Source organism: Pristiophorus japonicus, chromosome 20 (genome assembly GCF_044704955.1).
Source record: "Pristiophorus japonicus isolate sPriJap1 chromosome 20, sPriJap1.hap1, whole genome shotgun sequence".
NCBI classification, from domain to species: domain Eukaryota; kingdom Metazoa; phylum Chordata; class Chondrichthyes; family Pristiophoridae; genus Pristiophorus; species Pristiophorus japonicus.
The window spans coordinates 95,278,602-95,300,562 of NC_091996.1; the positions used below are offsets into that span (position 1 = coordinate 95,278,602).

A 21,961-nucleotide genomic window follows, 5' to 3' on the forward strand; every position below is an offset into this window, starting at 1 on the left:
CAATTTGTTACGTTCCAACAATCTGTTAACGCTATATGACCCATGTAAGAAACTTGTGTTAACGTGCGATGCGTCGTCCTATGGTGTCGGGTGCGTGTTGCAGCATGTCAATGCCAAGGGTCAGTTACAGCCGGTAGCTTATGCCTCCAGGAGTCTGTCCCAGGCAGAAAGGGGCTATGGGATGGTAGAAAAGGAGGCACTCGCATGTGTATATGCGGTAAAGAAAATGCACCAGTACCTGTTTGGCAGGAAATTTGAGCTGGAGACAGATCACAAACCCCTAACGTCCCTTTTGGCCGACAACAAGACCATAAATGCAAACGCATCGGCCCGCATACAGAGGTGGGCACTCACGTTAGCTGCCTATGACTACACAATTCGGCACAGACCGGGCACTGAAAACTGCGCCGATGCACTCAGCAGGCTCCCACTAGCCACCACTGAGGGGGCTACCGAGCATGGTGCTGAGATGGTCATGGCTGTTGAAGCTTTTGGAAGCGAAGGTTCACCCGTGACAGCCCGTCAGATTAAAGTCTGGACAAATAGAGATCTGCTATTGTCTCTAGTCAAGAAATGTGTCCTGAATGGGGACAGGGCAGCCACGTACAGGGCATGCCCTGAGAAATTTAAACTATTTCACAGGCGCAAGGATGAACTCTCGATTCAGGCCGATTGCCTACTGTGGGGAAACCGCGTAGTCATGCCCCAGATGGGCAGAGAGGTGTTCATCAGAGAACGCCACAATGGGCACCCGGGTATTGTCACGATGAAGGCAATTACCAGGTCACACGTTTGGTGGCCAGGGATAGACGCAGATCTGGAACTTTGTGTTCGCAGGTGCAACACGTGTGCCCAGCTGGGCCATGCGCCCAGGGAAGCCCCCAAGCCTTGGTCACGCATCCATGTGGACTACGCAGGTGCTTTCATGGGGAAAATGTTTTTGGTTATAGTAGACGCCTACTCCAAATGGATCGAGTGTGACATTTTAAATTCAAGCACATCCTCTGCCACGGTAGAAAGTCTACGGGCAATGTTCGCCGCCCACGGTCTACCGGACATCTTGGTCAGTGACAGTGGCCCGTGCTTCACAAGCACTGAATTCCAGGACTTCATGGCAGGCAATGGAATTAACCATGTTAGAACGGCACCGTTCAAGCCGGCCTCAAACGGCCAGGCAGAACGAGCAGTGCAGATAATCAAACAGGGGATGCTCAGATTCCAAGGGGGTTCCCTACAAACCCGCTTATCACGCCTCCTGTTGGCCAATAGATCTCGACCACACTCGCTCACAGGGGTTCCACCCGCAGAGCTACTAATGAAAAGGACGCTCAAAACCCGATTATCCCTTATACACCCCACCATGAAAGAAATTGTCGAGAGCAGGCGCCAGTCACAATATCACTACCATGACAGGAATGCGAGGGCGCGAAGTATTGATGTAAATGATCCTGTTTTTGTCCTCAACTACGCTGCAGGGCCCAAATGGCTCGCAGGCACTGTGGTTGCCAAAGAGGGAAATAGGATTCTGGTAGTTAAACTTACCAATGGACAAATCTGCCGCAAACATGTGGATCAAACAAAAAGGAGGTTCAGCAACCCCATAGAAGAAGCAGAGGAAGAACACGATATAGAGTTCGCTCCACCACAGGTGACCGAACACCGGAACCAAAGGGAGGAGAGCCCAGTCACTGTGGGCAGTCCGGACAGGCCTGAGGCACTGCAAACAGCAGACACTCAGGCCAGCGCCCAACAACCGGAGCCCCAACTTAGGCGCTCTACAAGGGAGCGTAAACCACCAGAGAGACTCAACCTGTGACCCAATAAGACTTTGGGGGGGGAGGTGATGTCATGTATTCAACCAACATTGTAACCCATGTATAAACTGACCTAAGTTGTACACCGTGAGAACACTGACCACTAGGTGGGAGACACTCCTAACCTGGACCTTCAGGTATAAAAGGGGAAGCTCCACCCACCTTCATCATTTGAGTGCTAAGGAATAAAGGACATGTCACAGACTGACCTTCTCTCAAGCATGGGCCTCGTGTGCATTTATACTGTGTAGTAAGGACGTATCAATAGCAATTCTGGATTTTTTAAATTTGACACCAGTAAAATATAATCCCCCCCTGCCCTCAATTTTCACCCCGTGTGTCCTGAAGGTGATGACTTTTTGGGTGATGGATACAGATACCCCAATAAACCTTCTAAATTGTGACTTCTGGAAGACTGGTCAGTATTGGAGGACATCACCACTTTGTCATCCTTCACCATCGACTTTTTGGCAGGAATCACAGGACAGCAATCAAGTGCAGGAGCCTGGATGGTTCTCCCCTCCTTCCTACATAAGAAGATAAGAAATAGGAGCAGGAGTAGGCCAAATGGCCCCTCGAGCCTGCTCTGCCATTTAATAAGATCATGGCTGATCCGATCATGGACTCAGCTCCACTTCCCCGCCCGCTCCCCATAACCCCTTATTCCCTTATCATTTAAGAAACTGTCTATCTCTGTCTTAAATTTATTCAATGTCCCAGCTTCCACAGCTCTCTGAGGCAACGAATTCCACAGATTTACAACCCTCAGAGAGGAAATTCCTCCTCATCTCAGTTTTAAATGGGCGACCCCTTATTCTACGATTATGCCCCCTAGTTCTAGTCTCCCCCATCAGTGGAAACATCCTCTCTGCATCCACCTTGTCAAGCCCCCTCATAATCTTATACTTTTCGATAAGATCACCTCTCATTCTTCTGAATTCCAATGAGTGGAGGCCAAACCTACTCAACCTTTCCTCATAAGTCAACCCCCTCATCTCCGGAATCAACCTAGTGAACCTTCGCTGAACTGCCTGCTACTCCAGGGGCACTGACTGACTCTCACCGTAGCCCGGTTTGAGATCAGCAAATCAGCGCAAACCAGGTTTTACATAAAAATAGGAGCAGGAGTTGGCCATACGGTCCCTCGAGCCTGTTCCGCCATTTAATACGATCATGGCTGATCCAATCATGGACTCAGCTCCACTTCCCCGCCCGCTCCCCATAACCCCTTATTCCCTTCTGGGACCTTTCTGTGTAACCATCTCAGTGCCATGCCACACAGTGCAGGTTCCCAGTGAACCAAAGGGAGTTCCACAATTAGAGATTTGTTGGGTTAGAGGTTATAGCATCAAACTAAACGTCTAGAAGGAAAGGGACTGAGAAATGCTTACTTGCAAACTGTTGTGTGGCCACTGAGATTGAAGTGATCCAGGAGATACGGCTGGACGATTCCTCATAGTATTGAATGAACTGGATGAAGAAGACCCCTAAAGAGCGTATAATTCCGAAGACCAAACAGTTTTTCAGGAATCCGGCTAGGACGACCACCCAACCCCAGCCTCCATCTGGTGGCTCGCTGTAGACAGGCTGGGCCATACTGGGCTGGTGGTAGACCTGTGTCAGGCGACGAGAAGATGAAAGAGTTGATATGGAGGCATAAAGAAAGACTTTCACAACCACAGGACGTCCCAAAGCGCTTTACGGCTAATTAAACTATTTTGCAGTGCAGTCACTGCTGTAATTGGGAAGAGCGGCAGCCAATTTGCGCACAGCAAGCTCCCACAAACAGCAAGGAGATAATGACCGGATAATCAGTTTTGGTGATGTTGGTCGAGGGATAAATATTGGCCCAGGAAACCAGGAAGAACTCCCCTGCTGTTCTTCAAAATAGTGCCGTGGGATCTTCTCCGTCCACCTGAGAGAGCAGACAGGACCTCGGTTTAGCTTTACATCCGAAAGATAGCACCTCCGACAGTGCAGCGCTCCCTCAGTACGGCCCTTCCGACAGTGCGGCGCTCCCTCAGTACTGTCCCTCCGACAGTGCGGCGCCCCCTCAGTACTGTCCCTCCAACAGTGCGGCACTCCCTCAGTACTGCCCCTCTGACAGTGCGGCGCTCCCTCAGTACTGCCCCTCCGACAGTGCGGTGCTCCCTCAGTACTGCCCCTCCGACAGTGCGGCGCTCCCTCAGTAGTGCCCCTCCGACAGTGCGGCGCTCCCTCAGCACTGCCCCTCCGACAGTCAGCCTAGATTTTTATGCTCAAGTCCCTGGAGTGGGATTGTGAAGCCACAACCTTTTGACTCAAGAGGCAAGGGTGCTGCCCACTGAGCACAGACTGGGCATTGAACCTGGCCCTTCCTTGCTTGCATGGCTCAGTACCACCCAGCATGGTGTAGACACTCACCAAGGACTAGAGGGTGGGCGTCGGGGCCCCGGTTGTTGTTCCTCTTAGCTGCCCACACAGATTATGCAGAGTTTGCCTAAAAATGTCTAAAAGCTGTGTGTGTGCTGCAGTGCACTCAAACCTGCCGCACTGTCGGAGGGGCAGTACTGAGAGAGCGCCGCACTGTTGGAGGGACAGTACTGAGGGAGCGCCGTACTGTCGGAGGGGCAGTACTGAGGGAGCACCGCACTGTTGGAGGTGCAGTACTGAGGGAGCACCGCACGGTCGGAGGGGTAATGCTGAGAGAGCGCCGCACTGTCGGAGGCGCAGTACAGAGGGAACGCCGCACTGTCGGAGGGGTAGTACTGAGGGAGCACTGCACTGTCGGAGGGGCATTACTGAGGGGAGCACCGCAATGTCGGAGGGGCAGTACTGAGGAAGCGTGCACTGTTGGAGGTGCAGTACTGAGGGAGTGCCGCACTGTCGGAGGGGCAGTACTGAGGGAGCGTCGCACTGTCGGAGGGGCATTACTGAGGGAGCGCCGCACTGTCGGAGGGGCACTACTGAGGGTGTGCTGCACTGTGAGGTGCTGCCTGTCTGAGGAGACGTTTAATCGATGAGAAGGCCGCTATTTATCCCACCGCCAACTTCACTAAAAACAGTTTAGTTGGTTATTTATATTGTTGCACTTCTGGGTGCTTGCTGTGCGCACATTGGCTGCTTTTTCCAATGTTACGCCAGTAACTGCACTTTAAAAGTGGCTACGAAGCGCTGTGGGATGTCCTTAGGTTGTGATAGGCGCCATATAAATGTAAGTTCTTTCCTTTTCTTTAAAAGCCCTCAGCTGTTCATGCTGCAGCAATCACGACCCCATGTTTTCCAATTTTCTCCTATCCTTGAGCCACTGACTCGAGCTAGGGGAACAATTCCCCAAACACCAGCCGCCCTCCAGAACATAAGAACACAAGAAATTGGAGCAAGAGTCGGCCCTCGGGCCCCTCGAGCCTGCTCCACCATTTAATACGATCATGGCTGATCATTGGCCTCAACTCCACTTTCTCGCCCAATCTCCATATCCCGTGATTCTCTTAAGAGTCCAAAAATCTATCGATCTCAGCCCTGAATATACTCAACGACCGAGCTTCCACAGCCCTCTGGGGCAGAGAATTCCAAAGATTCACCACCCTCTGAGTGAGGAAATTTCTCCTCATCTCAGTCCTAAATGCCGGCCCCTTATCCTGAAACTATCCACCCTGGTTCTAGACTCTCCAGCCAGGGGACTCAACCCCTCAGCATCTACCCTGTCAATCCCCCTCAGAGTCTTGTATATTTCATTGAGATCGCCTCTCATTCTTCTAAACTCCAGAGAGCATCTGTAGTATATGCAAGCACTCTAATAATGACTCCACGAGGTAAGGGTATAGTACTTGAACTGCAGTGACCTTAGTCCTTTATTGCAGCTCCTAGAGTGAGGACACCAAGAGGTGAGCTCCCTTTTATACTGGGTTACCTGCAGTGTGCAGGTGACCCTTAGGCCTCTAGCAGCAGCACCCTCTGGTGGTACAGGTATAGTGTATACAGGGTGAAGGTGTATTCAGTGGTCTAGTGTTACAGTACATACATTAACATGCATACATGATAGTATCGGCCCAATCTATACAATCTCTCCTCATAGGACAACCTTCTCATCCCAGGGATCAATGTAATGAACATCCATTGCACCGTCTCGAAGGCAAGTAGTACTCCAGATGTTGTCTCACCAATTCCCTGTACAATTGTAGCAAGTCTTCCTTACCCTTATACTCCAAACCCCCTTGCAATAAAGGCCAACATTCCATTTGCCTTCCTAATTGCTTGCTGTACCTGCATGCTCGCGTTCTGTGTTTCCTGTACGAGGACACCCAAATGGGTACTTTTCAGAATGGCAGGCAGTGACTAGTGGGGTACCGCAAGGTTCTGTGCTGGTGCCCCAGCTGTTTACATTGTACATTAATGATTTAGACGAGGGGATTAAATGTAATATCTCCAATATTTGCGGTAGACACTAAGTTGGGTGGCAGTGTGAGCTGCGAGGAGGATGCTATGAGGCTGCAGAGTGACTTGGATAGGTTAGGTGAGTGGGCAAATGCATGGCAGATGAAGTCTAATGTGGATAACTGTGAGGTTATCCACTTTGGTGGTAAAAACAGAGAGACAGACTATTATCTGAATGGTGACAGATTAGGAAAAGGGGAGGTGCAATGAGACCTGGGTGTCATGGTACGTCAGTCATTGAAGGTTGGCATGCAGGTACAGCAGGCGGTTAAGAAAGCAAATGGCATGTTGGCCTTCATAGCTAGGGGATTTGAGTACAGGGGCAGGGAGGTGTTACTACAGTTGTACTGGGCCTTGGTGAGGCCACACCTGGAGTATTGTGTACAGTTTTGGTCTCCTAACTTGAGGAAGGACATTCTTGCTATTGAGGGAGTGCAGCGAAGGTTCACCAGACTGATTCCCGGATGGCGGGACTGACATATCAAGAAAGACTGGATCAACTGGGCTTGTATTCACTGGAGTTCAGAAGAATGAGAGGGGATCTCATAGAAACATTTAAAATTCTGATGGGTTTAGACAGGTTAGATGCAGGAAGAATGTTCCCAATGTTGGGGATGTCCAGAACCAGGGGTCACAGTCTAAGGATAAGGGGTAAGCCATTTAGGACCGAGATGAGGAGAAACTTCTTCACCCAGAGAGTGGTGAACCTGTAGAATTCTCTACCACAGAAAGTTGTTGAGGTCAATTCACTAAATATATTCAAAAAGGAGTTAGATGTAGTCCTTACTACTAGGGGGATCAAGGGGTATAGCGAGAAAGCAGGAATGGGGTACTGAAGTTGCATGTTCAGCCATGAACTCATTGAATGGCGGTGCAGGCTCGAAGGGCCGAATGGCCTACTCCTGCACCAATTTCCAAGTTTCTATGTTTCTATCTCTGAACACTGCAGTGTATTTGCTTCATAGATTCTTTGCATAAGAATTCATAGCAATACCTTTCTATTAAGAACTAGTTGGTTTCTTAGCAACGATTTAACAATCACACGACACATTACCAGTTCATCCACCAGGCTCACAACCACCTGCCCCATTGTGGATCCCCCGAACCCAACTGGCTGGGGTTTTATTGAGTCTTGTGACCATCACGTGACTGGCTAAGCCACTCCCAACTCAACAGCTCCACAACTGTTTTAGTTGCACCTGTAAATCAAATACCCCTTTATTAAAGTGGCACCAAAACCGACAAATGAACCAATTAAACTTTAGACATTAAACAGATCAAATTAAAATTTGGTTACTGGGGGTGATGATGCACTCCAATCCCTCTGGTGCCCACCTGTTGCGAAAGGCCACGAGCGTATCGGTGGACACCGCGTACTCCATCTCCAGGGACACCCTGGCTTGGATGTAACCGTGGAAGAGAGGCAGGCAGTCGGGCTAAACAATCCCCTCGACTGCCCGCTGCCTGGACCGGCTGATGGCCCCTTTGGCCAGGCCCAGGAGTAGTCCCCTGAGGAGGCCTTCCGCACAGGGTGTCCAAAGATCAGGAGCGTGGGACTGAAATGCAACCAGAATTTGAGGAGCAGCCCCTTTAAATATTGAAACGGGCTGCAACCTCACACATTGCACATACACATGGAACACGGACTCCTCCAGACCTCAGAAATTGCAGGCGGCCTGGGAGTCCATGAACCGACTTAAAAACCTATTGCACGGGACTGCCCCGTGCAAATCAACAGCTCCACAAACCTGTGAGCATACTCACAGGTACATACCAGACCAACATCCCCAGCATTGAAGCACTGACCACACTTGATCAGCTCCGCTGGGCAGGGCCACTTTGTCCACATGGCAGGCACGAGACTCCCAAAGCAAGCGCTCTACTCGGAACTCGTCCACGACAAACGAGCCAAAGGTGGGCAGAGGAAACGTTTCAAACACACCCTCAAAGCCTCCCTGATAAAGTGCAACATCCCCACTGACACCTGGGAGCCCCTGGCCAAAGATCGTCCTAAGTAGAGGAAGTGCATCCGGGAGGGCACTGAGCACCTCGAGTCTTGTCGCCGAGAGCATGCAGAAACCAAGCACAGGCAGCGGAAGGAGCGTACGGCAAACCAGTCCCACCCATCCCTTCTCTCAACGACTATCTGTCCCACCTGTGGCTCTCGTATTGGACTGTTCAACCACCTAAGGACTCATTTTAAGAGTGGAAGCAAGTCTTCCTCGATTCCGAGGAACTATCTATGATGATGCATACATTACACTCACCATTTAAACATTCTGTTTTTCTATTCTTCCTACCAAAGAGAATAACCTCACATTTTCCCACCTCATGTAAGCAAGAGGCCATTCTTCATGTGTGACTGCTTAACCACAACACACTGGATCCTGGTCTCCAGCCGCCTCTCTGTCCACACATTCACCATTGCACTCTGGGTCATTAGATCGGGATCAGGAGCAGGCACCCCAGTCAGTTGTTCTTTTGTCTAACCCAGGGGCACTAGGGGACTCTGCTCCTCTGGCGCGAGGCCGGCTACCAACACCACCTGAATAAAGAAGCTGACACCTTCTGGGTCTACATGGCTGAGTTTGATTCTGCGTTCATCCACTGATTCTCCAGTTGAGCCTTATCACCTGGGCGTCACACCTCAGAATGTAAGCAAAAATTCGGAGGGGAGCGGGCAGGTCGAAGGGCCTCCTCGTAAGACTGCTCCTGGGCATGACCAAGGGGGGCATCAGCTGGTCCAGGCAGCGGGCGGTCGAGGGGGTCGATCAGCCCGACTGTCTGCCTCTCTTCCGCGGTTACATCCGAGCCAGGGTGTCCCTGGAGATGGAGCACGCGGTGTCCACCGGTACGCTCGCGGCCTTCCGCGAGAGGTGGGCGCCGGAGGGACTGGAGTGCATCGTTACTCCCGGCAACCAAATTTTAATTTGATTCTATATGTTGTAAAGTTTAATTTGTTTTAATTGCCGGTTTTAGTGTCCCCCTCCCCTTTTTATAGGGGCCACTTGTAAAATATATGGTTTTAATCCCCCCCCAAAAAGAAATCATAAAAAAAACAACAAAAAAACCCCCAAAAATGTTTAAAAAAAGGGGCAGTTGAAAAGTGTCTGGAGTGCCCCCAGATCGGGGGGCACTTGATTTAATGTTTATTTTGTTTACTTCAAAAGAGTTGTAAGCAAAAATTCGGAGGGGAGCGGGCAGGTCGGAGGGCCTCCTCGTAAGACTACTCCTGGGCACGGCCAAGGGGGCCATCAGCCGGTCCAGGCAGCGGGCGGTCGAGGGGGTTGATCAGCCCGACTGCCTGCCTCTCTTCCGTGGTTACATCCGAGCCAGGGTGTCCCTGGAGATGGAGCACGCGGTGTCCACCAGTACGCACGCGGCCTTCCGCGAGAGGTGGGCGCTGGAGGGACTGGAGTGCATCATCACCCCCGGCAACCAAATTTTAATTTGAACCACGTAATGTCTAAAGTTTAATTTGTTTAAGTTTGTTGGTTTTAGTGCCCCCCCCCCCCCACCCCACCTTTAATCAGGGGGCACTTGATTTAATGATTTATTGTTTAAAGGTACAACTCAAATAGTTGTAAGCAAAAATTGCCGCAATCTCACCTTAGATCATGCGTTTCTGTTACGTACTTGACAAACAGGTTTCTTGTTTCTGTAACGATATTTTACCACAAGCTTCCTCAGGTTATGAGCTTGATGATCTGTGCTCTGCAATATAAGACCCAGTGAAGCAAGCAATGTTTCGAGGCTATTAACAGCTGGATTAAGAGTTTTACATTTTCCAATTGGTTGGCCAATAGCTTTTAACACAGCTCTGGGCAGCACATTCCACAAACAAGAGAGAGTGTGTTATTAAATGTGAATGTTGTCACCAGGAGCGATTAATCTATCCTCTCTATGGGAACCTATGCAGGGAGACAGAGCGAAATAAAATGGAGGCAGAAGCAAAAGATAGAAAGGAGAATAGTAAAAGTGGAGGGCAGAGAAGCCCAAGGCAAAAAACAAAAAGGGCCACATTACAGCAAAATTCTAAAGGAGCAAAGTGTGTTAAAAAGACAAGCCTGAATGCTCTGTGCCTCAATGCGGGGAGTATTCGGAATAAGGTGGACGAATTAACTGCGCAGTCAGCAGTTAACGGATATGATGTAATTGGCATCAGAGAGACATGGCTCCAGGGTGACCAAGGCTGGGAACTCAACATCCAGGGGTATTCAACATTTAGGAAGGATAGGCAGAAAGGAAAAGGAAGCGGGGTAGCGTTGCTGGTTAAAGAGGAAATTAATGCAATTGTAAGGAAGGATATTCGCCTGGATGATGTGGAATCTGTATGGGTGGAGCTGCGGAATACCAAAGGGCAGAAAACGCTAGTGGGAGTTGTGTACAGACCACCAAACAGTAGTAGTGAGGTTGGGGACAGCATCAAACAAGAAATAAGGGATGTGTGCAATAAAGGTACAGCAATTATCATGGGCGACTTTAATCTACACATTGATTGGGCTAACCAAACTGGTAGCAATGCGGTGGAGGAGGATTTCCTGGAGTGTATTAGGGATGGTTTTCGAGACCAATATGTTGATGAACCAACTAGAGAGCTGGCCATCCTAGACTGGGTGATATGTAATGAGAAGGGACCAATTAGCAATCTTGTTGTGCGAGGCCCCTTGGGGAAGAGTGACCATAATATGGTAGAATTCTTCATTAAGGTGGAGAGTGACACAGTTAATTCGGAAACTAGGGTCCTGAACTTAAGGAAAGGTAACTTCGACGGTATGAGATGTGAATTGGCTAGAATAGACTGGCAAATGATACTTAAAGGGTTGACGGTGGATAAACAATGGAAAACATTTAAAGATCACATGGATGAACTTCAGCAATTGTACATCCCTGTCTGGAGTAAAAATAAAACGGGGAAGGTGGCTCAACCGTGGCTAACAAGGGAAATTAAGGATAGTGTTAAAACCAAGGAAGAGGCATATAAATTGGCCAGAAAAAGTAACAAACCTGAGGACTGGGAGAAATTTAGAATTCAACCGAGGAGGACTAAAGGTTTAATTAAGAGGGGGAAAATAGAGTACGAGAGGAAGCTTGCAGGGAACATAAAAACTGACTGCAGAAGCTTCGATAAATATGTGAAGAGAAAAAGATTAGTGAAGACAAACGTAGGTCCCTTGCAGTCAGATTCAGTTGAATTTATAATGGAGAACAAAGAAGTGGCAGATCAATTGAACCAATACTTCGGTTCTGTCTTCACGCAGGAAGACACACATAACCTTCCGAATGTACTAGGGGACAGTGGGTCTAGTGAGAAGGAGGAACTGAAGGATATCCTTATTAGGCGAGAAATTGTGTTAGGGAAATTGATGGGATTGAAGGCTGATAAATCCCCGGGGCCTGATAGACTGCATCCCAGAGTACTTAAGGAAGTGACCCTAGAAATAGTGGATGCTTTGGTGGTCATTTTCCAACAGTCTATCGACTCTGGATCAGTTCCTATGGACTGGAGGGTAGCTAATGTAACACCACGTTTTAAAAAAGAAGGGAGAGAGAAAATGGGTAATTATAGACCGGTTAGCCTGACATCAGTAGTGGGGAAAATGTTGGAATCAATCATTAAGGATGAAATAGCAGTGCATTTGGAAAGCAGTGACAGGATCGGTCCAAGTCAGCGTGGATTTATGAAAGGGAAATCATGCTTGACGAACCTTCTGGAATTTTTTGAGGATGTCACTAGCAGAGTGGACATGGGACAACCAGTGGATGTGGTGTATTTGGACTTTCAAAAGGCTTTTGACAAGGTCCCACACAAGAGATTGGTGTGCAAAATCAAAGCGCATGGTATTGGGGGTAATGTACTGACGTGGATAGAGAACTGGTTGGCAGACAGGAAGCAGAGAGTCGGGATAAACGGGTCCTTTTCAGAATGGCAGGCAGTGACTACTGGAAAAACACAGGGCTCAGTGCTGGGACCCCAGTTACTTACAATATATATCAATGATTTGGATGAAGGAATTGAGTGTAATATCTCCAAGTTTGCAGATGGCACTAAACTGGGTGGCGGTGTGAGCTGTGAATGGGCTACTAGGAGGCTGCAGGGTGACTTGGACAGGTTAGGTGAGTGGGCAAATGCATGGCAGATGCAATATAATGTGGATAAATGTGAGGTTATCCATTTTGGGGGCAAAAACACAAAGGCAGACTATTATCTGAATGGTGGCAGATTAGGAAAAGGGGAGGTGCAACGAGACCTGGGTGTCATGGTACATCAATCATTGAAGGTTGGCATGCAGGCACAGCAAGTGGTGAAGAAGGCAAATGGTATGTTGGCCTTCATAGCTAAGGGATTTGAGTACAGGAGCAGGGAAGTCTTACCGCAGTTGTACAGGGCCTTAGTGAGGCCTCACCTGGAATATTGTGTTCAAATCTCCTATTGTCTCCTAATCTGAGGAAGGATGTTCTTGCTATTGAGAGAGTGCAGCGAAGGTTCACCAGACTAATTCCAGGGATGGCTGGACTGTCATATGAGGAGAGACTGGATTAACTGGGCCTTTATTCACTGGAGTTTAGAAGGATGAGAGGGGATCTCATCGAAAGTGGACAGGTTAGATGCGGGAAGAATGTTCTCGATGTTGGGGAAGTCCAGAACCAGGGGACATAGTCTTAGAATAAGGGGTAAGCCATTTAGGACTGAGATGAGGAGAAACTTCTTCACTCAGAGAGTTGTTAACCTATGGAATTCCCTGCCGCAGAGAGTTGTTGATGCCAGTTCATTGGATATATTCAAGAGGGAGTTGATATGGCCCTGACGGCTAAGTGAATCAAGGGGTATGGAGAGAAAGCTGGAAAGGGGTACTGAGGTGAATGATCAGCCATGATCTTATTGAATGCCGGTGCAGGCTCGAAGGGCCGAATGGCCTACTCCTGCAACTATTTTCTATGTTTCTATGTTTTTATGTTTCTCTCAATGGAATTAGAAATTAAATTGAGCTGATAAATTGATGAGGCAATAATCAGTGTATTGTAGCATATAGAGACTCTGTACAGTTCCGCTATGTATCTTGGCCCAGACTTTCCTGGAGCAGGGCATTTTGTGATTGGGCCGAAGAGTTAGATTTTTTCCCACACACTTTTAGCTCAAAATTCCCTCCCCCCCCCCCGATAAGGTACAGGATATGTGGGCTGATAACAGCGAGTGCAACAGGGCATCTTTGTACCTCGGTAAACGACTGGGTTGACTGACTACCTCTGTAAATCAGTGAGGTTTGAGACAGAAACCCATCATCATCATCATAGGCAGTCCCTTGGAATCGAGGAAGTCTGCTTCCACTCTTAAAATGAGTCCTTAGGTGACTGAACAGTCCAATACGGGAACCACAGTCCCTGTCACAGGTGGGACAGACAGTGGTTGAGGGAAGGGGAGGGTGGGACTGGTTTGCCGCACGCTTCTTCCGCTGCCTGCGCTTGGTTTCTGCATGCTCTCGGCGACGAGACTCGAGGTGCTCAGCGCCCTCCCGGATGCACTTCCTCCACTTAGGGCGGACTGGTCTTTGGCCAAGGACTCCCAGGTGTCGGTGGGGATGTTGCACTTTATCAGGGAGGCTTTGAGGGTGTCCTTGTAACATTTTCTCTGCCCGCCTTTCGCTCGTTTGCTGTGAAGGAGTTCCGAGTAGAGTGACAGAAACAGAAGGACGGCAGGAGAAGGAAATCGGATGAATTAGAGTCAAATCAGCTGGAGAATTAGAAATAAAGAGAGGGAAGGAAAGATTAGATTAAGAGAGAGAAAAAAAGCTGAGGTAAAAAAAAGTAATAAATTAAAACATTTAGGGCTAAAATTTTGTTTGCTTAGGGCCCACCCTTTAGCCCCCGACAGGGGCACTAACGGTTTGCCAAGCTTTTACCAAGCGAGCACGCGCTGGTGGGGCCTCCCGCGACCTTACCTGGAAGTTTACCGGCAGCGCTACGAGTTAGCGCTGCGCACTCTAGCATCGCCCACTTGGTCAATACGTGTGCCATGCACCTGTAAGGGTACACCTATTTTTCTTGGAACAAGGCACAGGAAGAGGCCACGAATAAACTGTTTTACAGTAAAACTTTTGGACTACCCGGGAGGGGAAAAGGCACCAGCCTGAGGCAAGTGGTGACTCATAATCCATTAAAAGCAATCTCTGTTGGTCAAGGACTAAACTTGGTCATGCATACAGACAAAGAGATTGATATTATCTATGCGAGGAGCCCCGGAGTTGATTGGCTGCAGGGGGTAAAACAGTTCACCCCAGAGACTACAAGTCTGCAAGAAACCAGGACTACAAAGGACCCTACGAAATGCACATTTTTGGATAACGGGGCATTAAGGATAAGGTGTTATCTTTTGCACTGTCGACTCCGTGTGCAAGTTATTAGCCACTCAAACTCATCACCGCAGCCAGTTAAACAAATCACCGCATCGATCCAGACATATTCATTGGACCCCGGCCCAGCCGGGAACTTATTCATACTATGGATATAAATATGCGAAAACAGAAACACAAGAAGACGAAGAACAAACAGAGAGACAGAAGGAGAGGAACGGGAACAGCTGCAGAAAACGGATAGAAGAACCAACCGGTCACAGAACCAAGAAGGGCGATTGCATGTCTTCAGTCGATTTCTCTCAGAAGTCTAGTCCTGTAGTTTTAGTTAGTTTTTGTTGCATAATAAAACTGACACTGGGTTAAGCCTAAATTTTGTGCCACGTGTTGTCCTTTCCCACTAAAAGTTCCGAGATCTAAGAATCAGAGTAGAGTGTAAAACAAACACCCTACAGCCTTTCTGAGAGGGGCAATTTTGGTCCCCAAGGCTTCTAATCTATAAGGGCCCGGAATCGGTGAAAGACAAGGCCCGCCCAAGTGCCGCCCAAAGGCCCGCCGATGGCCGCCGAGAGACCGGGTGGTACTTTGCCGGGAAGATTCCTCTAAAAGAGGTGGCAGTACCGTCCAGCAGCAAAGGCTCTTGCCGCCCAAGTGCCATCGAGGATGGAGTCGGGGCCCAGGGAGGGTGGAGGAGCTGAAAATAAAAATCATTGCAAAGAAAAACCCACCGGAACACCTTCAGGGGACCCTGTCCGAGTAAGTCGCTGTAAATGGTTTATTTTTGAAAGATGTTCACTAACCTTTTTTTTGCAGGTCTTTGTACTTACCGCCGGGGTTAGACCTGCCTCCACGCGGCGGTCCTTTCCTCTGCTGACTCCCGCCAACTCCCGCCCGCACATAAAATCTGGCATCTCGGCGGGCGGGAGGCCACTTGCGCTACTTGGCCGCCAGGGGCCGTCAGCGGGTGGTTCCCGACGGTGCTCTCCTCCCCCCCGCTCCAGCCCAAGTGGAAACTGGCACAGAGGGGAGACCGGAGGCAAAACTCGGCGGCAGTCGGCGGCATTGGGCGGTAAGGCCACCGATATCGGGGCCATAGTCTATTGCTTTAGATTTAACTCTCATCTGTTAGAATTAGGCAAAAGTAATGTTAGATTTTATCTTATTGGAACTCTTGTTGGCCTCAAGGTACTGAGTTGCGCCATCAACCATGGAAACAGATAACAAGCCCAGAAAAGAACTTGTCCTGAGGCGAAAAATGAGATAAGTGCAGCCCAAGACCTGTGCCTGGACAGGGAACTCACTGTGCCTATGAGTGTATAGATTTCTCCGTAGTTCCGGTTTTTTGGGGCACATCCTAGTGGATTTGGGTCAGGACGTTCTCAGTGTGGAAGGGCTAGGAAGGACACCAGACAGATGCAGATGTGTATGTGAGCAGAAGGTACAGAGGTAAGGTATAGGTACCCAGAAGAGGTGACTTTGGGGCCCAGGAGAGGCGAGGGCCCAGGGGCAGCACGGACCCAGCCCACACTGTGCGATATGTGCGCGCACTGGGCCCGTGCAGCAGAGCAGGTCTCCAGGCGTCCTGGTTAACTCTTGCCACTGGACCAAGACCTCGCTCTGTCAAGCCCGTGTGGTGGCTGGTGTGCAACGGTCATCCCACGTTAAAAAAATCCACGCACAGGCATCTTCCACCCTTCAGGATGTAGTTCGGGATCTGGAATATTAGGTCCTTCATTGAAACACCTGCGAACTCATCCCTTTTTGGCATGGAAGCAAGGCATTCTCGCTTCGAGGGATCGCCTATGATGATGATAGAGGAATGGGGCGCACCTACTACCCAAAGGACAATAATATAATTCGCAATTGTACTTTGTAAACTGCATGTATTACGTCTCATTTCTGCTTCAATAAGAGTCATATCTGTAAGCAACAGTCAGCTTCGAACAGACAGTCCAGAATGACTTCAAATTTATTACACATTCTACAATCAGATTCAGCGTCTCGACATGGGAGCTTGCTGTGCGCAAGTTGGCTGCCGCGTTTCCCACATTACAACAGTGACTACACTCCGAAAGTACTTCATTGGCCGTAAAGCGCTTTGGGACATCCGGTGGTGGTGAAAATCATTGGCCCTGAAATTGGGATCGGAGGCTTCCCGCGGGCAATTGCCTCCGACCTGAAACATTTCTACAAATTTATCTGGTGGTCCGGGAGGAACGCGGGATTCCATGGGAAGGCGTGGGAGACCTTCTCTCCCCGCGCTGCAGAACGCCCACCTGTCCTCCGAGTTCCCACGGAGGACAGTCATGTGTGCAGTCATGTGTGACTGCTCAACCAATCAGGTACAGTATTCCACAGCTTTCCCATTAATAGCAACGGGAACTCTGTATCTACCTGTTCTCATTGATATTAATGAGAAAAAAACACACTAAACACACATAAATTTTGTTTCTCCAAATTTTTAAAAAGTTTTTTAAATTATGGTTAAAAATAAATGTAATGTAGTTGTCAGGGTTTAAAAAAAAATGTGTTTTTTAAATTTAATTTAATTATATTTTTGTATGTTTTTAAACTCTTACGCCTGTAAAAGTAGGCTATTTTAAGGACATTTGCTGGGCAAGATATGGGTAAGTCCCGCAATCTTGCCCGTGCAAATGTCCTCGCTCCCGAGATGCGGAGGATCTGTCGAGCTCCAGCTTGATAGATTGGAAAAGACGGTTTTCAGCGCATGCGCATTGCGTGCTGAAAACCGGCTTCTCCGATGCCTTCCCGGGTCCGTAGACACTCCGTACGGACCTTGGGAGGCCAGGATTTCCAGGCCTTTCTTACATTGGAGAGTAGACACACACGCTGCCCACCAAGCTCTGCTTGTCAAAACATTGACCACAGATCTGCGGTGTCCCTGGCACTCTCCGTCCTTGCAACATTACGGTCTTGTACATACCTCTCTCCTCTCCCTCTTACACAACTTTCTGCATTCTGTTTGAATTGTGGCCCCGTAGCTTGCTCCAGCCTTGCATCCGTGCAGCTTGTTCTGTTCTGTTCCAAAAAACAGCGGTTGCGTATAAAACGAGTTTGACGTTTGTGACCAGCTCTTCACAGTTATTTATTGAGATGCCTCGGTTGCCTGTAGGCTGTATGACTTTGAAGATCAGCTCGTGATTGGCAGTTCCCATGACCTCTAATTGGATGCGTGGTCACATATAATCTTAGATTACAGAGTCTATACAAGAATTTACAATCTATATTAATGATTTGGATGAAAGGACCGAGTGTAATGTAACCAAATTTGCTGATGATACAAAGATGGGTGGGAAAGCAAGTTGTGAAGAGGACACAAAGACAGGCTAAGTGAGTGTGCAAAAATTTGGCAGATGGAGTATAATGTGAGGTTATCCACTTTGGTAGGAAAAATAAAAAAGCAAATTATTATTTAAACGGAGAGAGATTACAAAATGCTGCAGTACAGAGAGACCTGGGGGTACTTGTACATGAAACACAAAAAGTTAGTGTGCGGGTACAGTAAGTGATCAGGAAGGCAAATGGAATGTTGGCCTTTATTGCAAAGGGGATGGAGTATAAAAGCAGAGAAGTCCTGCTACAACTGTACAGGGTATTGGTGAGGCCACATCTGGAACACTGCGTACAGAATTGGTCTCCTTATTAAAGGAGGGCTATACTTGCATTGGAGGCAGTTCAGAGAAGGTTCGTGAGGTTGATTCCTGGGATGAAGGGGTTGCCTTATGAGGAAAGGTTGAGCAGGTTGGGCCTGTACACATTGGCGTTTAGAAGAATGAGAGGTGATCTTATTGAAACATTTAAGATACTGAGGGGGCTTGACAGGGTAAATGCAGAGAGGATGTTTCTCCTCGTGGGGGAATCTAGAACTAGGGGGGCATAGTCTTAGAATAAGGGGTTGCCCATTTAAAACGGAGATGAGGAGGAATTTCTTCTCTCAGAAGGGTGGTGAATCTGTGGAATTCTCTGCCCCAGAGAGCTGTGGAGGCTGGGTCATTGAATATATTTAAGGTGGAGATGAGGCAGATTTTTGAACGAAAGGGGAGTCGAGGGTTATGGGGAGCGGGCGGGGAAGTAGCGATGAGGCCAAGATCACCTGATATTATTGAATGGTGGAGCAGGCTCAAGGGGCCAGGTGGCCGACTCCTGCTCCTATTTCTTATGTTCTCAAAAGGAGGCCATTCAGCCCACTGTGCCTGTGTCAGCTCTTTGAAAGAGCGATCAAATCAGTCCCACTCTCCCTGCTCTTTTCCCACAGCCCAGCAAATTTTTCCTTTTCAAGTATTTATCCAATTCCCGGTTTGAAAGTTACCATTGAATCTGCTCACACCGCCCTTTCAGGCAGCACGTTCCCGATCACAACAACTCGCTGCGTAAAAACATTCACCCCATCTCCCCCTCTGGTTCCATCGCCGATTATCGTCAATCTGTGTCCCTCTGGTTACCGACCCTCCTGCCCCCGGGAACAGTCTCTCCTTATTTACTCCATCAAAACCCCTCATGATTTTGAACACCTCGATTAAATCTCCCCTTAACCTTCTCTGCTCCAAGGAGAACAACCCCAGCTTCTCTCGCATCGAGAATCATTTATAAGCACCCACCTCTCCCCATTGCGGTGTCAGGACCGATTCCTTTAAACAGAAAGGGAATAAAGGAGTTGACACTGAGAGACACACAGTACCAGATGGTTGTGAATCATTCCCTTTTACCTGCTCTATGCTGTGCATGTACAAGAGCTAATGTAATATCTGGCACCAAGCTCATGGTCTACAGGGCTGTAGTGATACCCGCCCTCCTGTATGGCTCAGAGTCATGGACCATGTACAGCAGACACCACAAGTCGCTGGAGAAATACCACCAACGATGTCTCCGCAAGATCCTGCAAATCCCCTGGGAGGACAGACGCATCAACGTTAGCGTCCTCGACTAGGCCAACATCCCCAGCATCGAAGCACTGACCACACTCGACCAGCTCCGCTGGGCAGGCCACATTGTTCGTATGCCTGACACAAGACTCCCAAAGCAAGCGCTCTACTCGGAACTCCTTCAGGGCAAGTGGGCCCCAGGTGGGCAGAGGAAATGTTACAAGGACACCCTCAAAGCCTCCCTGATAAAGTGCAACATCCCCACCGACACCTGGGAATCCCTGGCCAAAGACCAGTCCGCCCTAAGTGGAGGAAGTGCATCCGGGAGGGTGCTGAACACCTCGTGTCTCGTCGCTGAGAGCATGCAGAAACCAAGCGCAGGCAGCGGAAGGAGCGTGCGGCAAACCAGTCCCACCCACCCTTACCCTCAACGACTATTTGTCCCACCTGTGACAGGGACTGTGGTTCTTGTATTGGACTGTTCAGGCACCTGGGAACTCACTTTTGGAGTGGAAGCAAGTCTTCCTTAATTCAGAGGGACTGCCTATGATGATGATGCTGTTTGTGGGAGATTTGGGATATTAAACAAATGTTACAAAAAAGCTTCAGTGTGGATGCCGGTAGCTAACAGTAGGTACAGAGCTTGAAGGACAGACTAGGATTTCTACAGCGCCTTTCACGATCTGAGGAAGTCCTACAGTGCTTTGCAGCCAATTAAATACTTTTGAAGTGTAGTCACTGTTGTAACGTAGGAAACGTGGCTGCCAATTTGCGCACAGCAAGCTTCCAATGTGACAATGACCAGAAAGTCTGTGATGGAACAGTGTAGAGGGAGCTTTACTCTGTATCTAACCCCGTGCTGTACCTGCCCTGGGAGTGTTTGATGGGACAGTGTAGAGGAAGCTTTACTCTGTATCTAACCTCCTGTACCTGCCCTGGGAGTGTTTGATGGGACAGTGTGGAGGGAGCTTTACTCTGTATCTAACCCCCTGTACCTGCCCTGGGAGTGTTTGATGGGACAGTGTGGAGGGAGCTTTACTCTGTATCTAACCCCCTGTACCTGCCCTGGGAGTGTTTGATGGGACAGTGTAGAGGAAGCTTTACTCTGTATCTAACCTCCTGTACCTGCCCTGGGAGTGTTTGATGGGACAGTGTAGAGGGAGCTTTACTCTGTATCTAACCCCCTGTACCTGCCCTGGGAGCATTTGATGGGACAGTGTAGAGGGAGCTTTACTCTGTATCTAACCCCCTGTACCTGCCCTGGGAGTGTTTGATGGGACAGTGTGGAGGGAGCTTTACTCTGTATCTAACCCCCTGTACCTGCCCTGGGAGTGTTTGATGGGACAGTGTAGAGGGAGCTTTACTCTGTATCTAACCCCCTGTACCTGCCGCTATCCTGACTTGTTGCCTAGGTAACTATAGAACATTTTAATCAAGGCAAACACATAAACCACACTTAAAAAAAAAAAGTTTATTTTTCTTTCAAAACCTCAAGCAAAGCTCTATTTTATATAAATATATCATTACAAATTAATCTTTCAATGTAGACTATATCACAATTTAAAATTTTGCCTGAGACCCATGATAAATTCTATTTGATCCCAGAAATTAATTTCTGCATCTGACAGATTCTGCTTTTGGCATGAAAATTGCCCCTGACTAGATTCTGAATCAGATCTGTACAAGGTCAGCAGCTGGAGATATCTGGGAATTAACGGGAGTCGGAATTGAAACTTTATCTGCTGCACCCCATAAGATCACGGGAACACTCCAGAGCTGCATCAGGATGTAGCTGAGGATGAGAATGTTTTATTCATTCACGGGATGTGGGTGTCACTGGCAAGGCCAGCATTTATTGCCCATCCCTAATTGCCTTGGAGAAGGTAGTGGTGAGCCCTGCTAGGCCCTTTCAGAGGTTGTTGACTGTGAGGTGGAGCATGGCAGCAAGGAAGATTGAAAAGAGGGTTCAGGCGATTACACAGCCCTGTTTGACCCCGGTCCGGACGTGGTTTGGGTCTGTAATGTACAGTAGAAACTTCAAGTTGCTGGAGAAATATCACCAACAATGTCTCCGCAAGATCCTACAAATCTCCTGAGAGGACAGACGCACCAACATTAGCGTCCTCGACCAGGCCAACATCCCCAGCATCGAAGCACTGACCACACTTGATCAGCTCCGCTGGGCGGGCCACATTGTTCACATGCCAGACACAAGACTCCCAAAGCAAGCGCTCTACTCGGAACTCCTTCACAGCAAATGAGCCAAAGGTGGGCAGAGGAAACGTTTCAAGGACACCGTCAAAAGCCTCCTTGATAAAATGCAACATCCCCACCCACACCTGGGAATCCCTGGCCAAAGACCAGTCCGCCCTAAGTGGAGGAAGTGCATCCGGGAGGGCGCTGAGCACCTCGAGTCTCGTCGCCGAGAGCATGCAGAAACCAAGCGCAGGCAGCGGAAGGAGCGTGCGGCAAACCAGTCCCACCCTCCCCTTCCCTC

At 48.9% G+C, this 21,961-nt stretch overlaps 1 protein-coding gene across 1 annotated transcript in view; it reads right to left on the bottom strand.

Annotated features, from left to right (window-relative positions):
* Positions 1-17,757, bottom strand: part of LOC139232838 (monocarboxylate transporter 13-like) — a 28,174-nt gene extending 10,417 nt beyond the window's left edge. Inside the window, exons 1-3 of the mRNA XM_070863330.1 lie at positions 17,546-17,757; positions 14,673-14,727; positions 3,206-3,428 (exon numbers count right to left, since the gene is read on the bottom strand). Of these exons, the coding sequence (XP_070719431.1) occupies positions 3,206-3,428; positions 14,673-14,727; positions 17,546-17,757 (490 nt within the window). The remainder of the gene's footprint in view (positions 1-3,205; positions 3,429-14,672; positions 14,728-17,545) is intronic.
* Between the last annotated feature and the right edge of the window lie 4,204 nt (positions 17,758-21,961).